Below are 27,961 nucleotides of genomic sequence, written 5' to 3' on the forward strand. Positions count from 1 at the left end.
CTTATAACATGTAGATGACCTTGAATTTACATGTAAAAATGGAGGTAAAATTTAATGGAAAAAAAGCTATCGTAACAGGAGCTGGCAAAGGTATGGACAAGCTCTGAGATTAGGACAAATTCTATATATAAAAATCTTCCGGTATTTTCATATCTTTCATTTCGTTATAGACATTTTATATATTAAAAATATAACTGTATTGTAAATGACTGAAAATCACAAAATATGGAGTATGGAAGACAAACATGACTAAGGAACAAAAACTTTTGAGAACGTCTTTCTTCAATGAATGAAAGACAAGTTATAACAATGATTTTAATTTTGATCGTAATGGAAAAGTTGCATTACAGTTGCTTATTTTTTTAACTTTGAATTTTTGAAATATCAACGCCTTTCTACCTCAGGAACTAAGGTTTATTTGGCAAAACATTTAGAAATTGTAGGTCCTCAATGCTCTTCAACTTCGTACTTTATTTGGCCTTTTTAATTGATTTGAGCGTCAGTGATGAGACTTTTGTAGACGAAACGCGCGTTCTGGTTGCCTTTTGTATTTTCAAATAACATATCTAAATGGGAAATTGATTATGTGTTATGTTTAAATTTATGTTTAACTTCCTGTTCAGTACATGCGGTTTTTATAAATTTTTCAATGTTTAATTTCACGTGCCAGATTAAATGAAAATTAAAATCGTAGACAAAGAAATAGTGAAATTTATTACTTATATGAATCATCATGCTCTTACATTAAACAAAATATTTACAACAACAAAATGTGAAGGCCTACTATAGTGATATGTGTCTTATGGTTAAAGGGAATTGTAAATAAAGGCAACAGTATATTACCAGTGTTCAAAAGTCATAAATCGATTGAGATAAAATATATCCAGGGTACAAACTAAAACTGAGGGAAACACATCAACTATCAGTAATCTCAATATAAAAACTTAAGCTAAAATATAAAAACAAGAATGTGTCCCTAGTACACAGATGCCCCATCCGCACTATCATTTTCTATGTACAGTGGACCGTGAAAAAGATGACGAACGGAACGACGGACGGACGGACGGACGGACGGACAGACGGACGCACATACCAGAAAACAAATTGCCCATAAATGGGGCATGAAAATAAAATATTAACTTGTTTTTGCAAAGTGTTTTTAACCGGAGATATTCATGGAAAAGACGATATAAAGTTGACTGATATAGATATAAGAAGATGTAGTATGAGTGCCACAATTTATGAAATTAAACCATTATAAGTCAAATTACGGTCTTTAACGCGGATCTTTGTCTCATATCGAACATAAAGCTATAACGGCCTAAAAAAATACTTGTGTGAAACCATTTAAACGAAAAAACCAACGGTGTAATCTATATAAAAAACTGGAAACAAGATACACTCATGAACTACATCAACAAAGGACAACTTCTGAACATCAGATTCCTGACCTATGAAAGGTGCAAACAATTGCAGCGGGTTTAATCGTTTTAATGGTACCAAACCTTCACCCTTATAGGAAACAATAGTGTAAATTCGCAAAATAGAAAGACACACTATACAATATCAATTGAAATTGCCTTACTAGATCAAAAGTCCATAAAAAGTCCATCTAGATACAATGTACAGTTTAGGTTCCTGTCTCGCTTCTGATGCTGGATCACAACTTCGTCACATTATCCTATTATTTCTATATGGGTTTATGTTGTTCGACTATATAACGGAATTTTTAATAAATGTTATACACATTGGAGGTTTAGTTAGCTATGCAACCAAGTGTAATTCATAATGTTCTTAGAAATAAATGCATTTACCAAGTCAAAATTATGACAGTTGTTTCCCATTCGTTTTGATAGATGATCAAGTTATTTTTATTGTTATTTCTATGGACTTTCAGACTTTGCATTAACCATCGTGTTTGGTAGTTTTGGTATAACTTCTGAACCCACTTTCTGGCAAAGTCCTGTGTAAAAGCCTTGTTCTTGTATTAAGTAGAATATTTTAAAGGTACATCAGCGTGCTTACATGACAAAGTATACTATATGTAGTATGAAATAAAAAAAATATATAATACCTTGAAAGCAATATGTTTAAGGTTTTTGTTAGTGCATGTTGAATGATTAAAGTTTTTTTATTTCCTTTTTTATAGAAGGTCAATTCGGTCATTTAAGCATAGTGTATTGTTAAGTTTTTAAAAGATGGTTTCAATCATTTTATGTTTTTTGAGATATTAAAAGCAAGTCTACTAAACTTTAACATTATTGTTTAGAAACGAAATATTTTCCTTTGTCTTTTGTAGGCATTGGCCGAGCAATAACAGTCCAGTTAGCGACTCTAGGAGCAGAAGTATTTGCTCTTAGTAGAACACAAGCAGACCTAGATAGTTTAAAAGACGAGGTAGATTATTACTTCAAAGATTTTAAATGCTAGTTTATATCATTTTATTTCTAAGTTGTCAAATATGGTCATTGAACTTAATATTTTAGGTAAACGTTCTATGTCTTTTAATGAGCAATGTCAAGAACAATATGCATTTAACCTCAACCATGTGTTGTTGAAATTTGTATCATGACATAAATTAAACCACCTTTTGAATTTTTCTACTGTTACAGATGAAGTTTTCTACTGTAACAGATCTAAAAGTTCTTTTGGAAAACATATATCCTGTTATACCAACACAATTGTATTAACCATAAATACATTCAGCTATTCATTTATTTGCCTAGATTCCAAATATTACCACTTATCAAATAGACCTGGAAAACTGGGAGAAAACACGAGAAAGATGCACGCAGATAGGACCAGTAGATTTCCTTGTAAACAATGCAGGTATTGGAAGATGGCAAACCTTTCTGGAAATGAGTAAAGAAAACTTGAATGCGTAAGCCTATGAAATTTTCTTGACATGTTGTGATTCAAAATATGCTTAATGATTGTTTTTATATTGAAGTTATACATAGCAAGCGATTGCTAATTCACACTTTCTTTTGTAAAATTTGTTATATGTATTTCTAGTTAAAAATCAAGTATATTTACATAATATTTACTAGTAACACAAAAAAATAATCATAACAGTTACTTTAGATTTTGTAAAATGTGTGTATTGTTACAAAGGGTTGGTAATTTTAACTGTTATAGTTATCTATGGTACCATGCTTATAATTTAATACGCCAGACGCGTGGTTCCTCTACATAAGACTCATAGGTGACGCTCGGATCAAAATAAATAGAAAGCAAACAAGTATAAAGTATAAAGTTGATGAGCGTTGAGGACAAAAAAAAATCCAAAAGTTGCTCCAAATATGGCTAAGTTAATATATATGCCTGGGATAAGAAAATCCTTAGTATTAACTAAGAAAAATTAAAAATTATACTTTTGCAAAAAGTTTATTCATACAAATGACTATATTATTGATATTCGTGTTAACACCAAAGTTCGGACTACTTGGCTGGTTATATCCTCTGAGAGAAAAACGTCCAACGGCAGTGGCATCGACACAGTGGTTTTCATAGGTCACAGGCTTATAATTTAATACGCCATACGTGCGTTTCGTCTATATAAGACTCAACAGTGACCACGCTCAGAACAAAATAGTTCAAAAGGGCAAACAAGTATAAAGTTGAAGAGCATGTTAAATATGATGGAAAGAAGTAGAATAAAATAATAAAACGGGCTGCTAAAACACTCAAAGAGTTGTAAGCATTATCTTTTTACGAAGAACTCGTTATTGATAATGTAATATAGATATTTAGTATACACTAACCCGTGTTTGCTCTTTTTTTGATCTTATGAATTCCTACTTAATACCTCTTAAAATCATGCCTCGAAAGCTTACTTCCTATCATAACCAAGATAGTAAACACTTCAATGGCAGAATCGCAAGTTCCTGCATTTAACAAAGAAGCGGTTATAAGACATTTGTTGAAAAAGCCCGGTCTTGAAGCTGATGAGTTAAAAAAAACTATCGTCCCGTTTCGAACTTGCCTTTTACCTCAAAGATCTTCGAAAAGGTGAGTGAAACTCGGTTCGAACAGCATCTTGAAGTACACTCACTTTTCGACAACATGCAGTCAGCATATCGTGCTTGTCATTCAACAGAAACGGCTCTACTACGGGTTCACCATGATATAACATTGGCACATGATAGTAACTGTTGTGCGGTACTTTTTATGCTCGAGCTATCCGCTGCATTCGACACTATCGACCATCCCATCCTGATCAATCGGTTAGAATACTCTTACGGCATAACTGGCTCAGCGCTGTCATGGATGAGATCCCATCTTGAAAGTCGAACTCAACGTGTAGCAATTGGCTCCGTATTGTCAGAAATAATAAATATTTAATATGGCGTTCCGCAAGGTTCGATCTTGGGACCCCGATTGTATTGTATTTTTGCAACATCGATCAGTGAAATATGTCGGCGACACAACTTTAGCTATCATGGGTATGCTGATGACACGCAAGTCTACCTAGTTATCAAACCACTCGATAATTGGGACAACGTATCTTCACGTCCAGAGACTTGTAAAGCTGGCATTAGTAAATGGATGTTCTTAAACATGCTAAAACTGAACCAATACAAAACTCGTGTAAAGGAATTTTCGAATTGTCATCTGTTATTTAATGGATCAATAATAAGCAATGCATCTGTGGTAAAAAAAATCTTGGTGTTTATTTTGATAGAACATTAAGCATGGAAAAGCAGGTCAATTGCATCACGAAGTCGTGCTACTTCCAAATTAGGAACCTTGGTCGAATTCGGCACTATATCACTGAGGATGCCTGTAAAACATTGGTCTGCTCGCTTGTCACGTCACGTTTTTACTACGGAAACGCTCTGCTATATTACAGGTTACAGTGAGTACAGAATACGGCAGCCAGGCTCGTTATGCGTACCAAGAAACATGATCATATAACACCAGTTCTTGTGTCTCTTCATTGGATCCCGGTGCAGTACCGGATACATTATAAAATTCTCTTGTATACTTTCAAAATCCTGCATGGCCTAGCGCCCGTCTATGATGAGGAACTCATTAGCGCCTATCAACCATCACGATCTCTTAGATCGGAAAATGCAATGCAGCTAATACTATCTCGTGTACACCCCAAAATCTATGGAGAAGACGTTTCGACAAGGCTATTGCGAGCCTCTGGAACAGTCTTCCTAGTCATCTTAGATATGAACACTCAATCGAACTTTTTAAGAAAAATTTGAAAACCCATTATTTTAGACTCGCTTTCAGTGATTACATTTACCTTTTTATACTGACAATGACTTTTTAACTTTGTTTTTTTCGTTGTAGTTTGAACTATTCTGTTCCTTTTTATGTGTTCAAAATTTTATTTCATTCTTATTGCATTGATTGTTTTACTTTTGACAATTACAGTTGACTTATAAATTCATAATAGGTGTTACATATATCCACTTGGTGAAGCCTACATGAAGAATAACACAATAATAAATACTTTAATTGAGGAACGCCGATTTTGTTACAGTATGTTGTTTTAGGAGGTATATGTTTTTCTGTTTATATGGTTTTAAACTAGTAATTTTATGAACCTTCATGACGGTTTGAGCCAAGGCTCTGTGTTTTTAACTGCATTGATTGTTTTATGTTAAGCGCTTAGAGTAATTTTAATTAGATAATGCGCTATATAAGTATTGTATTGTAAATTGTAAAAAAATTATGAGTATTAATGTGTATAACTATGTTTCTATTTCAGTGTAATGAATACTAATTTCAATGCGACGTTCAACGTTTCACAGGTAGTCAATCATTTACATTTTCTGTAAAAGGGGAACGAAAGATACCAGCGGGAGAGTCAAACTCATAGATAGAAAATATACTGATAACGGCATGATTAAAAATGAAAAAAATACAAACAGACAAATAATAGTACAGAAGACACAACATAAAAAACTGAAGACTAAGCAACACGAACCCCACCAACAACTGGGGTTGGTCTCGGGTGCTCCGGAAGGGTAAGCAGATCCTGCTCCACATGTGGCACCTGTCGTGTTGCTTGTTATTACAAATCCGGTAAATAGTCTGATTCGGTAGGTCACATTCGTGAAAAGGGAAGGGTAATAGTGGCTTACATTTATGTCATTCTCAAGTGTTTATTATCAAGAGCGTGAATCGTTACTTCGATATTTTTGGTAGGGTAGTGGCAATTTTGCCAAAAAAGGAACCCATTTTAACATAACTGTAACTGAAAATCAGCACCTATAGCTATATATTATATGGAATGACCTGTAATAATATACAATATTTTAAATATGACCCATGCTTAAATACTAGCACTTAATCAATATCATCACACATAATTCATAAATATACAGCTACCCTAAGATGATATCGTTTTGTGCACATTTATTTTATCGTTATATATATTCGCGCGGTTGTTGAACTTTCAAATAAATTGCTTTAAATTACTATAATAACTGACCATTACTAATTAAAGATGACCAATAGGATATAAAATTGGAAATGGAAATGGGGAATGTGTCAAATATAACGAGACAACAACCCAACCCTGTACATATGATCATATACCAAATCAGTGTACAGTTATCGTACCGTACTTAAATGCATTTCATCATAGGATGTCATTTAAATTCATCATATGCGTAATCAATTAAAGCTACGCAATCATAAACAACCATTAGAAATAAATAGTAAATCACAAGCAACCATTGCAAATAAATAGAAAATCATAAGCAACTAATGCCAAAAAATGAAAATTATTGGCAACCATTGCCAATAAAGAGTAAAGTATAAGCAACCATTGCCAATAAAGGGTAAATTATATGCAACCATTGCCAAAAAAAAAATTATTAGCAATTTTCCAATAAAGAGTAAATAATAAGCAACCAGTAACAAAAAAAATATATTAGCAACTTGCCAATAAAGAGTAAATAATAAGCAACCATTGTCAACAAAGAGTAAATAATAAGCAACCATTGGCAATAAAGAGTAAATAATAAGCAACCATTGCCAAGAAGGAGAATATAATAAGCAAACATTGCTTATAAGAGTAAATCAAATGCAACCTTTGTCAATAACGAATTAATCATTTTAATAATGAGGGTCGGTTGAAAACAAAACTTTACGACAAAAGAGATGATTTCAGCTTTCCAATTGTGAACTTTCCATTTTTAAGTAGCAACATTCCAGCAGCACCTGCATACGGGGTATATATCTCCCAATTGATACGATATCCCCGTGCTTGTATTTTCTATCATGATTTTCTTGATAGAGGCCAGGGTTGCTTCTCACAAGGAAGCCTCTAAACCAAGAGTTCTAAATGGTGAAGTTGAAATCTTCCCTTTGTAAATTTTACGGACGCAATCACGAGTTGGTTGACCGTTATGGAATAACCGTTTCAAAGATTATATCGGATATGTTCCTTTCGTCGTAACTACAATCCCCTTCCCTTTCATGAATGTGACCCACCGAATTAGACTATTTACTGTATTTGTTATAACATGAGCAACACGACGGGTGCCACATGTGGAGCAGGATCTGCTTACCCTTCCGGAGCACCTGAGATCACCCCTAGTTTTTGGTGGGGTTCGTGTTGCTTATTCTTTAGTTTTCTATGTTGTGTCAATTGTACTATTGTTTGTCTGTTTGTCTTTTTTCATTTTTAGCCATGGCGTTGTAAGTTTATTTTCGATTTATGAGTTTGACTGTCCCTCTGGTATCTGTAGTCCCTCTTTTTTTGCATAGGATAATGTTTGTTTAAAATCGAAAAAAAGTAATGGAATCCGTTTTATTTTATCTCCATATTTAAATAAATAGTATGGAAAGAAAATGAGTGTCGCGGTTTACAAGACAGTGTATTAGTTTTAATCATGTTTTTCCCACACAAACTAAATTTCATTTCTACACAAAAAAAATAAGCGTTAAAATAGTCCATGTGATTACAAGTAAAAATATAGTTTCATAACATAAACGGTATCATTTTTACTGCACTATTTCAACAATGAATATATCTTTGGTTATGCTCGAGGTAAATAAAGGCAACAGTAGTATACCGCTGTTCAAAACTCATAAATCCATGGACAAAAAACAAAATCGGGGTATCAAACTAAAACCGAGGGAAACGCATTAAACATAAGAGAACAACGACACAACACTAAAATGAAATCAATTCGGCAATTGTGATCTAATGGTTTGAATTGTTTTGACAGGTCGTAGCTAAAGGAATGGTAAAAAGGGGTCAGGGAGGATCTATAGTAAACATCTCCAGCATATCCTCCAAAGGTGTTATAGACGACAAATTACATTCGGCGTATTGTCCTAGTAAAGCTGCTGTCGATATGCTTACTAGATGTATGGCATTAGAACTTGGACATCATAATGTAAGTTCTAACCAAATATTGATCATATGTATTTTGGTCTCGTAATAATTTTGTAAATGTTGAGGGAATGAGGGGATATCATATGGAATGAAAACTAAAACTTCGTGGAAAAAGATCAGGATAAACTCTGACCAACATGTTCCATAGCTCGCATTACATTATTTTGTTATTATTGAACTATCAAATTTGGGTTAAACCCATGATCTTAAGTTCATTAAAGCGAGAGGTTTGGCATGCCACAAAACCAGGTTCAACCCCCCTGTTTTTCTTAAAATGTCCTGTACCAAGTCAGCAAAATGGCCATTGTTACAATATGGTTTGTTTCTGTGTGTGTTACATTTCAATGTTGTGTTTCTGTTGTGTCGTTGTTCTCATTTGTTTTAGTTTGTAACCCGGATTTTTTTATTTTTTTTCTCTATCGATGTATGAGTTCCGAACAGCGGTATACTACTGTTGCCTTTATTTATGTACCAAGATTTAAAGTAAATATAACAATACTTTATAGGCGACTAGTTCGCATGAAAATTTTAAACCTAAAAATGTACTGATTTCACACAATCATATTCCCGATTCACCGAGTTCTGACATCGAACGAATACTGCTATTTGTAATTTGTAATTTAAATTCAAATCTTAATGCATACAGGAACTAAGTTCTAGGTCAATGACATCACAACTTGATTATAAAGATACTGTCCAATTCTATCATAGGCGGTTAATAAGTTGCGAACAAGTCTCACAAAGTAATGAAGATTATATATGACATGTAAAAGTTTGAATTGTCAGACATTGATCTGTACTTGATAAACTTGGCAAATAATATTTTCCTATTCCAAATGTCTTGTGCATCCTACAATCCAAACTTTGGGTTTCGACTGTATCTTGACAAATAAATAACAGAAAACGGGCATTTTACGTGAGGAATTAATATAGTGTGTTATCCCTACTGTTTTTAGTTTCTTAAGAATAATAAAGATTCAATATTACACCCTCTTACCGAACAGTTAGATATGTAAGAATGTAAAAGACCAATGAGGTCAATAGTATTTTTACTCAATACCTTTCAAGTTTGACATACATTCATAATTTTTCAGATCCGTGTGAACAGCGTAAATCCTAGTCTTGTTTGGACAGACCTAACAAGAGAGGCTTGGGGCAAACCAGAAAGAGCAGATCAACTTCAAGCATTCAAACAGTTACATCCACTTGGAAAATTTATAGGTATAAGAAATGTACTTAATTATGTATTTTCCGTAATTCTGACAAATCATTATTATTTCAATGCATGGACGTCAAGTTGGTTACCTATTCCCTATTCCCTATTCGTTACCTATTCCCTATTCCCTATTCGTTACCTATTCGTTACCTATTCCCTATTCCCTATTCGTTACCTATTCGTTACCTATTGCCTATTCCCTATTCGTTACCTATTCGTTACCTATTCCCTATTCCCTATTCGTTACCTATTCGTTACCTATTCCCTATTCGTTACCTATTCGTTACCTATTCCCTATTCCCTATTCGTTACCTATTCGTTACTTATTCCCTATTCCCTATCGTTACCTATTCGTTACTTATTCGATTTTTAATATCCTTCCCCCTTTTTAATTAATTATTATTATTATGGCATCCTCAACGGAGTTGGGGTGACATATTGTTATTCTACGTTTCTTTTTTTTCTTATTTTTCTTTTTCTTCTTCCACACATTTTGTCCGTCGTGTTTCTCGGAATCCTATGGACTAATGTTGATGGAACTTTACTATAATGAGGACCCCCATGTAAAGTTGTGCACCTTGGTATGGAATGGTAAAAGATGGCCGCCGTTTCCATGGAAACAGCAAAAATGCAAAAAAAATCAAAGTGTTCCAAACTGGAAGAAACTCCACAGGAATGGTAACTGACACGTGCTGATTTCCAATTTGACTTTGGAATTTTGAAAATGGCTGCCGTTACCATGGAAACAGCTAAAATATCAAAAATTCTAACTCTTTCGTTATAACACTCAGCTGGATGAAACTTTATAAAAATGTTACCCGGTACGCTAAGATGTCAAAACAATATTTTGATAATCCAAAATGGCCGCCGTTGTCATGGAAACTGGGGCCAAGTTTTGCATTGACCCTATGGAAAAATGCATAAAATCTGCATTTTCTCAGAGAGTATTGGAACAAAGTAAATGAAACTGCATTGATATATAACATGACATGTGGCAATAAGATGTCTGCTTTTAGAATTTTGGAATTATCTACTGTAACCATGGTTGCAGGACAAATGTTCAAAATTTCAAAAAAAATTGAAATGCTGCAAACTGGATGAAACTTTACAGGAATAGTGACTGACAGGTGCTGAGTTGCATTTTGAAGTGGGAATTTCCAAAATGGCTGCCGTAACCATGGAAACAGCAAAATTGTCCAAAATTTTAAAATGCTCCAAACTTAATGAAATTTTACAAAAATAATGACTTGCATGTGTAGATGCACTCTTTGACTTTGAAATTTTCAAAATGGCTGCCGCTCGCCTGGCAATGGGGGGACGAGGGTGCCATCCGTTATTGCTAGCAATTACAAATCTAGTTCTTCTTCCTCTTCTTCCTCTTCTTCTTCCGCTTCTTTAAAAATGAACTTGTCCGCAGCATTTCTCCAAAACTACTTGTCAGATTTACTTAGGGTTTCATAAAATGTTAGACTAATATGTCTAGGTGAGCCATCAATCGCTCATTTGTGCATTGGGGTCTATTAAGGGGTATTTTGGGGGGCAGAAAGAAGGGAGGGGTTTACTATAGAACCCTATGGGATTTTATTTTCTAAAATTTTCAAATGAATATAACTTGAAAACTGTAAGTGATAGATACATGCAGTCTTCAGAAATGATTAAAGGACAATAACACAAATCACATGAAATATAGGGGAGTCCCTGGGGGGGGGGTCATCCCTACCCCCTTCAATTCGAGAATATGCTTTTAACTTGTAAACGGTCCAGATCCCCATCCCTAAACCATATATATTCTTGTATGGGACAATAAAACTAATCAAATGAAATTAAATAAAAGTTCCTGGGGGTCACCCCACCCCGTTTAATTTGAGAATGTACTATTATCTTGTAAACGGTCCAGATCCCCACCCCTAAACCATATATGTTCTTGAATAGGACGATAAAACAAATCAAATGAAATTAAATGGAAGTCCCCGGGGGTCATCCCCACCCAGTTCAATTTTAGAATGTGCTATTATCTTGTAAACGGTCCAGATCCCCACCCCTAAACCATATATATTCTTGTAGGGGACAATAAAACTAATCAAATGAAATTAAATGGAAGTTCCTGGGGTTACCCCCACCCCGTTCAATTTGATAATGTACTATTATCTTGTAAATGGTCCAGATCCCCACCCCTAAACCATATATTTTCTTGTAGGTGACAATAAAACAAATGAAATGAAATAAAAGGAAAGTCCCTAGGGGGTCAGCCCACCCCCTCTTGTTTGAAAACTTATAAACGGTCAACATCCCCACCCCTTAACTATATATATTCTTGTAAGGGACAATAAAACTAATCAAATGAAATTAAATGGAAGTTCCTAGGGGTCACCCCCACCCCGTTCAATTTGAGAATGTACTATTATCTTGTAAATGGTCCAGATCCCCACCCCTAAACCATATATATTCTTGTAGGGGACAATAAAACAAATGAAATGAAATAAAAGGAAAGTCCCTAGGGGGTCAGCCCACCCCCTCTTGTTTGAAAACTTGTAAACGGTCAACATCCCCACCCCTAAACCATATATATTCTTGTAGGGGACAATAAAACAAATAAAATGAAATGTAGGTAAAGTCCCTGGGGGTCACCACCACCCCCTCCTGTTTGAATACTTGTAAATGGTGGAGATCCCCACCAGTAAGCCATATATATTCTTGTATGGGACAAAAAAAATCAAATCAAATGAACATGGGACCATATGAATTGCGAGTTATGGGAGCTTTGTTTGGGAGACTTCGTAACAGCATCCTGTTACAATTACTTCTTGTTGTTTATACTCTTATATCTGGTACTAGTTCTAAATTTGTTGAGGTAAAATGATCTTTTTATGACTTATTTATATGTGTTTGTGCTCAACCGATCCTTTTACTTTATGTTCGATACTCATTTGTTCCTTATTTGATTTTTATACGTTCTACCTTTTAACTGCTTTATGTCCGTATGTTTGAAGATGGATCTTGGTTTGAAGGGATGAAATCACCGTGTTAGCGCTTGCATAAAAAAATAATTGCCAATGAGACAACAACCCACAATAGACCAAAATGACACAGAAACTATCAACTATAGGTATATGTACGGCCTTCAACAATGAGCATAGCCCAAACCGTGTAGTCACCTATAAAAGGCCCAGATATGACAATTTCAAACAATTCAAACAACAAAACTAACGGCCGTATTTCATATACAAAAAAAATAACGGAAAACAAATATGTAACACAAAAACAAACGATAACTACTTGATTTCAGGCTCTTGTCTAGGGAGAGGCACATACTAACTTAATGTGGTGGGGTTAAACATGTTAGCAGGGTGTACATCGTTTCGGAGCATGCTATTACCTTGTTTAATTCGTTCCATCATTCGCTTATAATTCGCTTATAATACGTGTATCATACGTTGCACCTTTTAAAACATGATTTTCAATTGTTTTGTTGTCTCTGGTGGTAGATTTGGGTTCTTAGAGGTGATATAACTCTATAAGCGCATATGTACCCGTTCCAGCGCTCGGATAATACCCTGTTACTTATTCGTTCCTTATTCGCTTTTAATGCGCGGGGTAAGTATACGTTGCACCTTGAAATATATCGTTTTTTAATTTTGTTCATGTCTCTGGTGGTAACAATGTGTTCTTAGAGAAGAAATGACCCTATTAGCATGCATGTACCCGTTCCAGCGCTCGGTTAATACCCTGTTACCTATTCGTTACCTATTCGTTACCTATTCACTTATAATACGTTTGTTGTACGTTGCACCTTTTAGACAAGGATTTTCACTTGTGTTCATGTCTCTGGTGGTAACAATGTGTAATTAGAGATGAAATGACCCTATTAGCGTGCATGTACCCGTTCCAGCGCTCGGTTATTACCCTGTTACCTATTCGTTACCTATTCACTTATAATACGTTTGTTGTACGTTGCACCTTTTAGAAAAGGATTTTCAATTGTGTCCATGTCTCTGGTGGTAACAATGTGTTCTTAGAGATGAAATGACACTATTAGCGCGCATGTACCCGTTCCAGCGCTCGGTTAATACCCTGTTACCTATTCGTTACCTATTCGTTACCTATTCACTTAGAATACGTTTGTTGTACGTTGCACCTTTTAGAAAAGGATTTTCAATTGTGTTCATGTCTCTGGTGGTAACAATGTGTTCTTAGAGATGAAATGACCCTATTAGCGCATATGTACCCGTTCCAGCGCTCGGTTAATACCCTGTTACCTATTCGTTACCTATTCGTTACTTATTCGCTTTATATACGTTTGTTGTACGTTGCACATTTTAGAAAAGGATTTTTACTTGTGTTCATGTCTCTGGTGGTAACAATGTGTAATTAGAGATGAAATGACCCTATTAGCGTGCCTGTACCCGTTCCAGCGCTCGGATAATACCCTGTTACTTATTCGTTCCTTATTCGCTTTTAATGCGCGGGGTAAGTATACGTTGCACCTTGAAATATATCGTTTTTTAATTGTGTTCATGTCTCTGGTGGTAACAATGTGTTCTTAGAGAAGAAATGACCCTATTAGCATGCATGTACCTGTTCCAGCGCTCGGTTAATACCCTGTTACCTATTCGTTACCTATTCGTTACCTATTCACTTATAATACGTTTGTTGTACGTTGCACCTTTTAGACAAGGATTTTCACTTGTGTTCATGTCTCTGGTGGTAACAATGTGTAATTAGAGATGAAATGACCCTATTAGCGTGCATGTACCCGTTCCAGCGCCCGGTTAATACCCTGTTACCTATTCGTTACCTATTCGTTACTTATTCGCTTTATATACGTTTGTTGTACGTTGCACATTTTAGAAAAGGATTTTTACTTGTGTTCATGTCTCTGGTGGTAACAATGTGTAATTAGAGATGAAATGACCCTATTAGCGTGCCTGTACCCGTTCCAGCGCTCGGATAATACCCTGTTACTTATTCGTTCCTTATTCGCTTTTAATGCGCGGGGTAAGTATACGTTGCACCTTGAAATAAATCTTTTTTTAATTGTGTTCATGTCTCTGGTGGTAACAATGTGTAATTAGAGATGAAATGACCCTATTAGCGCATATGTACCCGTTCCAGCGCTCGGTTAATACCCTGTTACCTATTCGTTACCTATTCGTTACTTATTTGCTTTATATACGTTTGTTGTACGTTGCACTTTTTAGAAAAGGATTTTTACTTGTGTTCATGTCTCTGGTGGTAACAATGTGTAATTAGAGATGAAATGACCCTATTAGCGTGCATGTACCCGTTCCAGCGCCCGGTTAATACCCTGTTACCTATTCGTTACCTATTCGTTACCTTTTCACTTATAATACGTTTGATGTACGTTGCACCTTTTAGAAAATAATTTTCAATTGTGTCCATGTCTCTGGTGGTAACAATGTGTTCTTAGAGATGAAATGACCCTATTAGCGCACATGTACCTGTTCCAGCGCTCGGATAATACCCTGTTACTTATTCGTTCCTTATTCGCTTTTAATGCACGGGGTAAGTATACGCTGCACCTTGAAATAAATCGTTTTTTAATTGTGTTCATGTCTCTGGTGGTAACAATGTGTTCTAAGAGACGAAATGACCCTATTAGAGTGCATGTACCCGTTCCAGCGCTCGGTTAATACCCTGTTACCTATTCGTTACCTATTCGTTACTTATTCGCTTTAAATACGTTTGTTGTACGTTACACCTTTTAGAAAAGGATTTTCACTTGTGTTCATGTCTCTGGTGGTAACAATGTGTAATTAGAGATGAAATGACCCTATTAGCGTGCCTGTACCCGTTCCAGTGCTGGGTTATTACCCTGTTACCTATTCGTTACCTATTCACTTATAATACGTTTGTTGTACGTTTCACCTTTTAGAAAAGGATTTTCACTTGTGTTCATGTCTCTGGTGGTAACAATGTGTTTTCTAAAAAGTGCAACGTACAACAAACGTATTATAAGTGAATAGGTAACGAATAAGTAACGAATAGGTAACGAATAGGTAACAGGATATTAACCGAGCGCTGGAACGTGTAGATATTCGCTAATAGGGTCATTTCATCTCTAAGAACACATTGTTACCACCAGAGACATGAACACAATTGAAAATCCTTTTCTAAAAGGTGCAACGTACAACAAACGTATTATAAGTGAATAGGTAACGAATAGGTAACGAATAGGTAACAGGGTATTAACCTAGCGCTGGAACGGGTACATATGCACTAATAGGGTCATTTCATCTCTAAGAACACATTGTTACCACCAGAGACATGGACACAATTGAAAATCCTTTTCTAAAAGGTGCAACGTACAACAAACGTATTATAAGTGAATAGGTAACGAATAGGTCACAGGGTAATAACCGAGCGCTGGAACGGGTACATGCACGCTAATAGGGTCATTTCATCCCTAATTACACATTGTTACCACCAGAGACATGAACACAAGTAAAAAACCTTTTCTAAAAAGTGCAACGTACGACAAACGTATATAAAGCGAATAAGTAACGAATAAGGAACGAATAAGTAACAGGGTATTATCCGAGCGCTGGAACGGGTACATGGACGCTAATAGGGTCATTTCATCTCTAATTACACATTGTTACCACCAGAGACATGAACACAAGTAAAAATCCTTTTCTAAAAAGTGCAACGTACAACAAACGTATATAAAGCGACCAAGTAACGAATAGGTAACGAATAGGTAACAGGGTATTAACCGAGCGCTGGAACGGGTACATATGCGCTAATAGGGTCATTTCATCTCTAAGAACACATTGTTACCACCAGAGACATGGACACAATTGAAAATCCTTTTCTAAAAGGTGCAACGTACAACAAACGTATTATAAGTGAATAGGTAACGAATAGGTAACAGGGTATTTATCGAGCGCTGGAACGGGTACATGCACGCTAATAGGGTCATTTCATCTCTAAGAACACATTGTTACCACCAGACACATGGAGACAATTAAAAATCCTTTTCTAAAAGGTGCAACATACAACAAAAGTATTATAAGTGAATAGGTAACGAATAGGTAACATGGTATTTACCGAGCGCTGGAACGGGTACATGCGCGCTAATAGGGTAATTTCATCTCTAAGAACACATTGTTACCACAAGAGACATGGAGACAATTAAAAATCCTTTTCTAAAAGGTGCAACATACAACAAACGTATTATAAGTGAATAGGTAACGAATAGGTAACGAATAGGTAACAGGGTATTAAACGAGCACTGAAACGGGTTCATGCGCTCTAATAGGGTCATTTCATCTCTAAGAACACATTGTTACCACCAGAGACATGAACACAATTAAACAACGATTTATTTCAAGGTGCAACGTATACCTCGTGCATTAAAAGCAAATAAGGAACGAATAAGAAGCAGGGTATTAACTGAGCGCTGGAACGAGTACATACGCGCTAATAGGGGTATTTCATCTAAAGAACACATTATTACCACCAGAGATATGAACTGAATTAAAAATCCTTTTCTAAAAGGTGCAACGTACAACAAACGTATTATAATGTGATGAACATGGATCACCTGTTTTATTTTACTAGGGTTCATCTTATTTCTTTTATCAAGCTGAAACATTGTTGTACGAATTCGTTAAGTTTGAAAATTGAACGGTTGTCTACTTTCGATTTTCTTTTGTCTACATTACTATGGAAATTTCTAATATTTAGAATCAGGAACGGACAGGTTGTGATTAGCAAACCCGGAAATATTCCGATAGGTAGTTGTAAACATAAGGGCCGTCATTCAAACGTTTAGCAATAAGGGTTTAGGAATATATAAACACTCATATGAATAAGACATATGGTATCTTCCAAACTAAATGGTATGGTCCAAAACCTTAGTATATAAGCTGATGTGCTGTCAGAACAAGGGTCGCTTGATGGATAATCCAGACGTCTTAAAGAAGGGAAAAGGTAATTATTTACACTTTATAACAGAATTAATAGAATCTGAATAAGAATCTATCTGCGTACCTGAATAAGGTTGCAGGAGTATTAAAGTTGTATTTACGCACCGGGTAATAGGTGCATAGGCGACTGTGCGGAAATACGTGCACTGGTTAGGCAGTGCACAGGCTGAATAAGCCAGATAGTGCACAGGATAGTGGTGCACAGGAATAGCAGCGCATAGGAAGTATAAAGCATAGTAATAGTGCACAGGTTAGCACTGGTTGTTACTGGACGACACACAAGGTCTATTCAGAGACAGCAACACGTCCCACACATTGTAGGTGTGTGATAGAGGCCAAAATACAAGTTTAAAGATAGAAAGCTAAGAAACGGTGCATCTTCCAATATCCAGGGGTAAACTCTTGTACGATACCCAGAAGTCACTACACCGAGTACGTGACAATAAGTGAATAGGTAACGAATAGGTAACAGGGTATTTATCGAGCGCTGGAACGGGTACATGCGCGCTAATAGGGTCATTTCATCTCTAAGAACACATTGTTACCACCAGAGACACGGACACCATTGAAAATCCTTTTCTGAAAGGTGCAACGTACAACAAACGTGTTATAAGTGAATAGGTAACGAATAGGTAACGAATAGGTAACAGGGTATTTACCGAGCGCTGGAACGGGTACATGCGCGCTAATAGGGTAATTTCATCTCTAAGAACACATTGTTACCACAAAAGACATGGAGACAAGTTTAAAGATAGAAAGCTAAGAAACGGTGCATCTTCCAATATCCAGGGGTAAACTCTGGTACGATACCCAGAAGTCACTACACCGAGTACGTGACATAATTTTGGTGGCAGCGGTGGGATATTGGCAAGTACACCTATACTTGATTAAACATGGACGATTTACAACAGCATATAAGTACGTTAGAGGAAGATGTAAAGCAAAAGATAGAAAAGTTGAGACAAACTCAAAATCCTAGGTTTTTGACACCACAACACTCTACCCCAAAAGAGCAACCAAGAAACCTGACAGGTTCTGGTATTGCTCAGACGAGGCGCACGGATTTCGGCGATGTCACAGAGCGCACAGTCCAAACACAGCTTCAACGAGCTGATGATGCACCAACATTGTTTGGACCTTACGTAAGTGAGCACGAACAGGGAGCCCGCTCTAAGCAAGGGCATTACAAAACAACTAGCGCAACGCCCGGTACCAGTAGCGGAGGTTCAGTGGAGATTTCTCCTATCTTAAGACCTAGCCAAAGGAATGCAAAACAGGCTGTCAATAACCAGGAAAAAGTACGCACGCCTGGAAAGAATACGAGAAGAGAAATCAAACTGGCCAATTATGATGGGTCTGGCGAGTGGGTTGATTTTAAATCACACTTTGAAGCATGTGCTATCATCAATAATTGGGACGAATATGAACAGGGGCTTTACCTTGCCGCTGCCCTTCGCGGGCACGCACAGAGTGTCTTCAGTGATTTACCAACTGATAAGAAAATGAATTATGAGACCTTAGTGAAATCATTAGAAGAGCGTTTTGCTCCGCCAAATCAGAACGAACTATACAGAGTTCAATTAAAGGAGAGACGCCAGCACGCAAGTGAAACCTTGCCAGAACTAGGACAAACTATACGACGATTAGTAAACAGAGCATACCCACTAGCACCCACTGAAGTAAAAGAAACATTATCAAAGGATTATTTCTTAGATGCATTGCACGATAGTGAGATGAGGATAAAAATTAAACAATCCAGACCGCAAAACTTAAACCAAGCAATCTGTTTAGCTGTCGAACTTGAGGCGTTCTACAAAGCAGAGAAAAGACAAGATTTTGTAAAACCTCAGATGCGGGCTACGCATGCAGATAATATTACAGAAGAATTATCTAAGGACGATAAGTTTACAGAAATGATGGATTCGTTTACTACGCAATCTAGAATCAAAGATAGGTTCTACTGGCCTGGTGTACGACATGACATAGTAGCCTATATAGCCGGTTGTGAAATTTGTGCCAAGAGAAAAGGTCCGAATAAACGGCAAAGGGCTCCTATGCAGTTGCAAAAATCGGGTTACCCAATGGAAAGAATTGCTATGGATATATTGGGAGAACTACCCGAAACCGAGAGAGGGCACAAGTATATCCTAGTCATTAGTGATTATTACAGCAAATGGACGGAAAGATTTCCAATGCCTAACATGCTTGCATCAACTGTAGCCAATATATTAGTAGCAGAGGTTATTACGCGTTTCGGCGTGCCTACTGTAGTTCACTCTGACCAAGGCTCGCAGTTTGAGAGCGAATTATTTCAGGAAATGTGTCACTTATTACAGATAGACAAGACTAGAACCACACCCTACCATCCGCAGTGTGACGGAATGGTAGAGAGGTTTAATGGAACATTGGCCAAAATGTTGACGGCTTATGTTGACGAACACCATTCGAATTGGGATTGTTTATTGCCCTAAGTTATGATGGCATATAGATCAGCTCAACATGAGACCACAGGATGTACGCCTAATCGCATGATGTTAGGTCGCGAAGTTGCTACACCTGTGGACCTCATGTACGATGTACCTGATTATTTAAAGAAAATTCCACAAAACAGATGGGCATGGGAACTTCAAGAACGAATGGAAGAATCTCACCACTTTGTTAGAAAACACGTAGGACAGGAAATGGTGCGTCAGAAAAAGTATTATGACAAACAGTTAAACTGGGGCAAATTTAGGAAAGACGACCAAGTATATGTATTCTTTCCCATTCGAAAAGCTGGTCATTCTCCAAAATTCACATCTTACTGGCGTGGTCCTTTTCGAGTTCTTAAAGAATACTCGGGTGTTAACTATCACATTAACTGTGGTAGGCGTGGCCGACCACAGGTCATACATGTAGATAGAATGAGGTTGTGCAAGGGCCAACTACTGAGAGGAGAAACAGAGAGGAACGAAAATAATGATGATACTTTTGAGCCGGAAAGTGTGTTGCCCGAAATTTTCAATGAGGAGCTTGATAGTGCTGACAACATTGTTGATCAAAGTGATTCAAGGGATGAGTCAGGCTACGCAGGGCGTCCACGCAGGGTTACCAAGCAGCCGGCATGGCTTCATGATTTTGTTCGATAATTTGGATCTCATTGTTGTATATATATTCCTATCATGTATATAAATATAAAAAAAAATAGTAATGGAAAAGTGAAGGAATCACTATCTAAATGTTATTTTGTTGTATATTTTAATATTATGTCCGTCGGATGGGGACGTTAAATCCGAGGTCCCGTGTTCAAGGAGTACCACGCTTTGTGCACGTTAAAGATCCCTCTCAACAAGCTCTTTGAGTGGTCCATAAGTGGCCGGTTGTTAGGCAAAATTAGTTCATACCGGTTTTGGCTTTTTGATGTTTTCAGTGGTTTTCAAATGTATGAATTGGCGTGTTAGTTTTCATAGTTAAAGATTGGTTGCTCAAAAATCGGTCAGCATGCATGTTTCAATCAAGAAGTAAGGGTTCTTAGGATAAAGTTGATGTGTTTGAGTTGATGTCCATGTTTAACGTTTCCTCCAGTGTAAAGACAATAGTATACAGTTGAGTGGGAATCTTGTCATGTCGGGTAGATCATACATATACGAGTTGTTCTAGTGGTTAGCTACTGAAGAAGTAACGGTTATAATTGTGGTTTTTAAATGGCATGGCTCGAGGCAATACCCGGATAGAGTTTGGGACTGAAAAATGTCCACTTGATGTAGATGTGCTCAATTGATTTCGATAAATGCGGGGACGCATTTCCTGGAGGCGTAGGTAATGTGATGAACATGGATCACCTGTTTTATTTTACTAGGGTTCATCTTATTTCTTTTATCAAGCTGAAACATTGTTGTACGAATTCGTTAAGTTTGAAAATTGAACGGTTGTCTATTTTCGATTTTCTTTTGTTTACATTACTATGGAAATTTCTAATATTTAGAATCAGGAACGGACAGGTTGTGATTAGCAAACCCGGAAATATTCCGATAGGTAGTTGTAAACATAAGGGCCGTCATTCAAACGTTTAGCAATAAGGGTTTAGGAATATATAAACACTCATATGAATAAGACATATGGTATCTTCCAAATTAAATGGTATGGTCCAAAACCTTAGTATAAAGCTGATGTGCTGTCAGAACAAGGGTCGCTTGATGGATAATCCAGACGTCTTAAAGAAGGGAAAAGGTAATTATTTACACTTTATAAAAGAATTAATAGAATCTGAATAAGAATCTATCTGCGTACCTGAATAAGGTTGCAGGAGTATTAAAGTTGTATTTACGCACCGGGTAATAGGTGCATAGGCGACTGTGCGGAAATACGTGCACTGGTTAGGCAGTGCACAGGCTGAATAAGCCAGATAGTGCACAGGATAGTGGTGCACAGGAATAGCAGCGCATAGGAAGTATAAAGCATAGTAATAGTGCACAGGTTAGCACTGGTTGTTACTGGACGACACACAAGGTCTATTCAGAGACAGCAACACGTCCCACACATTGTAAGTGTGTGATAGAGGCCAAAATACAAGTTTAAAGATAGAAAGCTAAGAAACGGTGCATCTTCCAATATCCAGGGGTAAACTCTTGTACGATACCCAGAAGTCACTACACCGAGTACGTGACAATAAGTGAATAGGTAACGAATAGGTAACAGGGTATTTATCGAGCGCTGGAACGGGTACATGCGCGCTAATAGGGTCATTTCATCTCTAAGAACACATTGTTACCACCAGAGTCATTTCATCTCTAAGAACACATTGTTACCACCAGAGACACGGACACCATTGAAAATCCTTTTCTGAAAGGTGCAACGTACAACAAACGTGTTATAAGTGAATAGGTAACGAATAGGTAACGAATAGGTAACAGGGTATTTACGGAACGGGTTCATGCGCTCTAATAGGGTCATTTCATCTCTAAGAACACATTGTTACCACCAGAGACATGAACACAATTAAAAAAAACGATTTATTTCAAGGTGCACCGTATACCTCGTGCATTAAAAGCAAATAAGGAACGAATAAGTAGCAGGGTATTAACTGAGCGCTGGAACGAGTACATACGCGCTAATAGGGGTATTTCATCTAAAAGAACACATTAATACCACCAGAGATATGAACTGAATTAAAAATCCTTTTCTAAAAGGTGCAACGTACAACAAACGTATTATAAGTGAATAGGTAACGAATAGGTAACAGGGTATTTATCGAGCGCTGGAACGGGTACATGCGCGCTAATAGGGTCATTTCATCTCTAAGAACACATTGTTACCACCAGAGACACGGACACCATTGAAAATCCTTTTCTGAAAGGTGCAACGTACAACAAACGTATTATAAGTGAATAGGTAACGAATAGGTAACAGGGTAATAACCGAGCGCTGGGACGGGAACATGCGCTCTAATAGGGTCATTTCTTCTCTAAGAACACATTGTTACCACCAGAGACATGAACACAATTAAAAAACGATTTATTTCAAGGTGCAACGTATACCTCGTGCATTAAAAGCAAATAAGGAACGAATAAGTAACAGGGTATTAACTGAGCGCTGGAACGAGTACATACGCCCTAATAGGGGTATTTCATCTAAAAGAACACATTATTACCACCAGAGATATGAACTGAATTAAAAATCCTTTTCTAAAAGGTGCAACGTACAACAAACGTATTGTAAGTGAATAGGTAACGAATAGGTAACAGGGTATTTATCGAGCGCTGGAACGGGTACATGCGCGCTAATAGGATCATTTCATATCTAAGAACACATTGTTACCACCAGAGACACGGACACCATTGAAAATCCTTTTCTGAAAGGTGCAACGTACAACAAACGTATTATAAGTGAATAGATAACGAATAAGTAACGAATAGGTAACAGGGTATTTACCGAGCGCTGGAACGGGTACATGCGCGCTAATAGGGTAATTTCATATCTAAGAACACATTGTTACCACAAAAGACATGGAGACAATTAAAAATCCTTTTCTAAAAGGTGCAACATACAACAAACGTATAATAAGTGAATAGGTAACGAATAGGTAACAGGGTATTAAGCGAGCGCTGGAACGGGTTCATGCGCTCTAATAGGGTCATTTCATCTCTAAGAACACATTGTTACCACCAGAGACATGAACACAATTAAAAAAACGATTTATTTCAAGGTGCAACGTATACCTCGTGCATTAAAAGCAAATAAGGAACGAATAAGTAGCAGGGTATTAACTGAGCGCTGGAACGAGTACATACGCGCTAATAGGGGTATTTCATCTAAAAGAACACATTATTACCACCAGAGATATGAACTGAATTAAAAATCCTTTTCTAAAAGGTGCAACGTACAACAAACGTATTATAAGTGAATAGGTAACGAATAGGTAACAGGGTATTTATCGAGCGCTGGAACGGGTACATGCGCGCTAATAGGGTCATTTCATCTCTAAGAACACATTGTTACCACCAGAGACACGGACACCATTGAAAATCCTTTTCTGAAAGGTGCAACGTACAACAAACGTATTAGAAGTGAAAAGGTAACGAATAGGTAACAGGGTAATAACCGAGCGCTGGAACGGGTACATGCGCTCTAATAGGGTCATTTCTTCTCTAAGAACACATTGTTACCACCAGAGACATGAACACAATTAAAAAACGATTTATTTCAAGGTGCAACGTATACTTACCCCGCGCATTAAAAGCGAATAAGGAACGAATAAGTAACAGGGTATTATCCGAGCGCTGGAACGGGTACATATGCGCTTATATCACCTCTAAGAACCCAAATCTACCACCAGAGACAACAAAACAATTGAAAATCATGTTTTAAAAGGTGCAACGTATGATACACGTATTATAAGCGAATTATAAGCGAGTGATGGAACGAATTAAACAAGGTAATAGCATGCTCCGAAACGATGTACACCCTGCTAACATGTTTAACCCCACCTTATTATGTTAGTATGTGCCTCTCCTTAGACAAGAGCCTGAAATTAAGTAGTTATCGTTTGTTTTTGTGTTACATATTTGTTTTCAGTTATTTTTTTTGTATATGAAATATGGCCGTCAGTTTTGTTGTTTGAATAGTTTGAAATTGTCATATCTAGGCCTTTTATAGGTGACTACACGGTTTGGGCTATGCTCATTGTTGAAGGCCGTACATTTTATGCAAGCGCTAACACGGTGATTTCATCCCTTCGAACCAAGATCCATCTTCAAACATACGGACATAAAGCAGTTAAAAGGTAGAACGTATAAAAATCAAATAAGGAACAAATGAGTATCGAACATAAAGTAAAAGGATCGGTTGAGCACAAACACATATAAATAGGTCATAAAAAGATCATTTTACCTCAACAAATTTAGAACTAGTACCAGATATAAGAGTATAAACAACAAGAAGTAATTGTAACAGGATGCTGTTACGAAGTCTCCCAAACAAAGCTCCCATAACTCGCAATTCATATGGTCCCATGTTCATTTGATTTGATTGTTTTGTCCCATACAAGAATATATATGGCTTACTGGTGGGGATCTCCACCATTTACAAGTATTCAAACAGGAGGGGGTGGTGGTGACCCCCAGGGACTTTACCTACATTTCATTTTATATGTTTTATTGTCCCCTACAAGAATATATATGGTTTAGGGGTGGGGATGTTGACCGTTTACAAGTTTTCAAACAAGAGGGGGTGGGATGACCCCATTTACAAGATAATAGTACATTCTCAAATTGAACGGGGTGGGGGTGACCCCAAGGAACTTCCATTTAATTTCATTTGGTTAGTTTTATTGTCTCTTACAAGAATATATATAGTTTAGGGGTGGGGATGTTGACCATTTACAAGATAATAGTACATTCTCAAATTGAACGGGGTGGGGTGACCCCCAGGAACTTCCATTTAATTTCATTTGATTAGTTTTATTGTCCCTTACAAGAATATATATAGTTAAGGGGTGGGGATGTTGACCGTAAGTTTTCAAACAAGAGGGGGTGGGGTGACCCCCTAGGGACTTTCCTTTTATTTCATTTCATTTGTTTTATTGTCCCCTACAAGAAAATATATGGTTTAGGGGTGGGGATCTGGACCATTTACAAGATAATAGTACATTATCAAATTGAACGGGGTGGGGGTGACCCCCAGGAACTTCCATTTAATTTCATTTGATTAGGTTTATTGTCCCCTACAAGAATATATATGGTTTAGGGGTGGGGATTTGGACCGTTTACAAGTTAAAAGCATATTCTCGAATTGAAAGGGGTAGGGATGACCCCCCCCCCCCAGGGACTCCCCTATATTTCATGTGATTTGTGTTATTGTCCTTTAATCATTTCTGAAGACTGCATGTATCTATCACTTACAGTTTTCAAGTTATATTCATTTGAAAATTTTAGAAAATAAAATCCCATAGGGTTCTATAGTAAACCCCTCCCTTCTTTCTGCCCCCAAAATACCCCTTAATAGACCCCAATGCACAAATGAGCGATTGATGGCTCACCTAGACATATTAGTCTAACATTTTATGAAACCCTAAGTAAATCTGACAAGTAGTTTTGGAGAAATGCTGCGGACAAGTTCATTTTTAAAGTGGCGGAAGAAGAAGAGGAAGAAGAGGAAGAAGAAGAATAATAATTAATTAAAAAGGGGGAAGGATATTAAAAATCGAATAAGTAACGAATAGGTAACGATAGGGAATAGGGAATAAGTAACGAATAGGTAACGAATAGGGAATAGGGAATAGGTAACGAATAGGGAATAGGGAATAGGTAACGAATAGGTAACGAATAGGGAATAGGGAATAGGTAACGAATAGGTAACGAATAGGGAATAGGTAACGAATAGGTAACGAATAGGGAATAGGTAATAGGTAACGAATAGGTAACGAATAGGGAATAGGGAATAGGTAACGAATAGGGAATAGGGAATAGGTAACCAACTTGACGTCCATTTTCAATGCTCCTTTTTGGAGTTCAAGAGATTACTTTTGTTTTTATTTTGCCTTTATCTGTCTTTTGCAATTATTTAATGAGATTTGTTCATCAGTAAACTGCTGTGGAATAAAATCAACAAAGAAAATGTTATATGCATTGACCAATTGTAAACTTTAGATAAAAAGGTAAATCCTGAACACTTTGGACGCATGAAAATAACCCTATTTGTCACAGCTGTTTGAAATTTTGGGTCATCAATGCTCTTCAACTTGAAATTGTTTGGCTTTATTACTATTTTGATCTGAGAGCCACTAATGTAGACAAAACGCGCGTCTGGTGTAATAAATTATTATCCTGGTACCTTTGAAAACGTTTAACATTGTCGGGTCGAAGTTACTGCTTGGGGACGTTTCGTCTCCGAGGGTATCACCAGCCCAGTAGTCAGCACTTCGGTGTTGACATGAATATCAATTGTATGGTCATTTTTATAAATTTCCTGTGACCAAACTTTGAATTTTCGAAAAACTAAGGATTTGCTTATCCCAGGAATAGATTAACTTTTTTGGAATTTTGGGTCCTCAATGCTCTTCAACTTTGAACTTTGGCTTTATTACTATTTTGATCTGAGCGTCAATGATGAGTCTTATGTAGATGAAACACGCGTCTGGCGTATTTAATCATAATCCTGGTACTTTTGATAACTATTTTCGTTTTTTTACAAAACTGGATTGATACCACAGTTGTTATATTATCAGTCGATGGTATAACCAGCTCAGAAGTTAGTTCTTCGGTACTGACATGGCTTATGAAATATACCATTTTTTTAATTGTCCGTTTTTAAATTCTGAAATAATATAAACCCTAAGGTTTCAAGTCTCTCAGTCACAGTTGGCCTTAGATAGATTTGGCTATTTATTTCAGGTCTTTGGTGTCTTTAATTGTTTATGTTCTTAAACATCATTGGCTTTCAAATATTCTGCTTTGTGCGTTCCTGATGAAGGACAACCAAGAAAAGTGCTCGGGGCGTATAGATATTATATGTCTTGTTTCATCTTCAATATAAGCACAATCATTTTCAGAATTTTTATTTTTTTATTTTACAGAGATGGAAGATGTTGTGAATACAGTTGTGTTCTTGCTGAGTGACAAGTGTTCCTCTACACACGGAATTAATCTTAGGATTGATGCAGGTTATGGCGTGCACTAGCTCATCCATACAGTGTGTTAAGAGGGTCGAAAGATACCAGAGAGATAGTCAACATTAGAAATGACTTTTAAGCTAGGACATTAGAAAATAAGGAATAATCAAAGCGTAATTTATCATGCTGTTTTACTAAGGCCGGCTGCAAACATAATTTTATCAACAATGAGTTAGTTTGAAATAAACCATGGAAGAAATTAGATTGTATTTGTAATTTAACATACAAGTTTACATGTCAAGTTGAAAGTTTGGCCCTGTTATCAAAGTGCATTGTAAAAG

At 36.8% G+C, this 27,961-nt stretch overlaps 1 protein-coding gene across 1 annotated transcript; it reads left to right on the forward strand.

Annotated features, from left to right (window-relative positions):
* Window positions 1-27,882, forward strand: LOC139487579 (L-xylulose reductase-like). The gene is made up of 7 exons (XM_071272473.1): window positions 1-90; window positions 2,300-2,397; window positions 2,727-2,881; window positions 5,726-5,768; window positions 8,199-8,369; window positions 9,463-9,589; window positions 27,585-27,882. The coding sequence occupies exons 1-7, from the start codon at window positions 15-17 to the stop codon at window positions 27,686-27,688; spliced, it is 774 nt and encodes a 257-aa protein (XP_071128574.1). The 5' UTR covers window positions 1-14; the 3' UTR covers window positions 27,689-27,882.
* Window positions 27,883-27,961: the final 79 nt, after the last annotated feature.

Source organism: Mytilus edulis, chromosome 9, assembly GCF_963676685.1.
Source record: "Mytilus edulis chromosome 9, xbMytEdul2.2, whole genome shotgun sequence".
Taxonomy (NCBI): domain Eukaryota; kingdom Metazoa; phylum Mollusca; class Bivalvia; order Mytilida; family Mytilidae; genus Mytilus; species Mytilus edulis.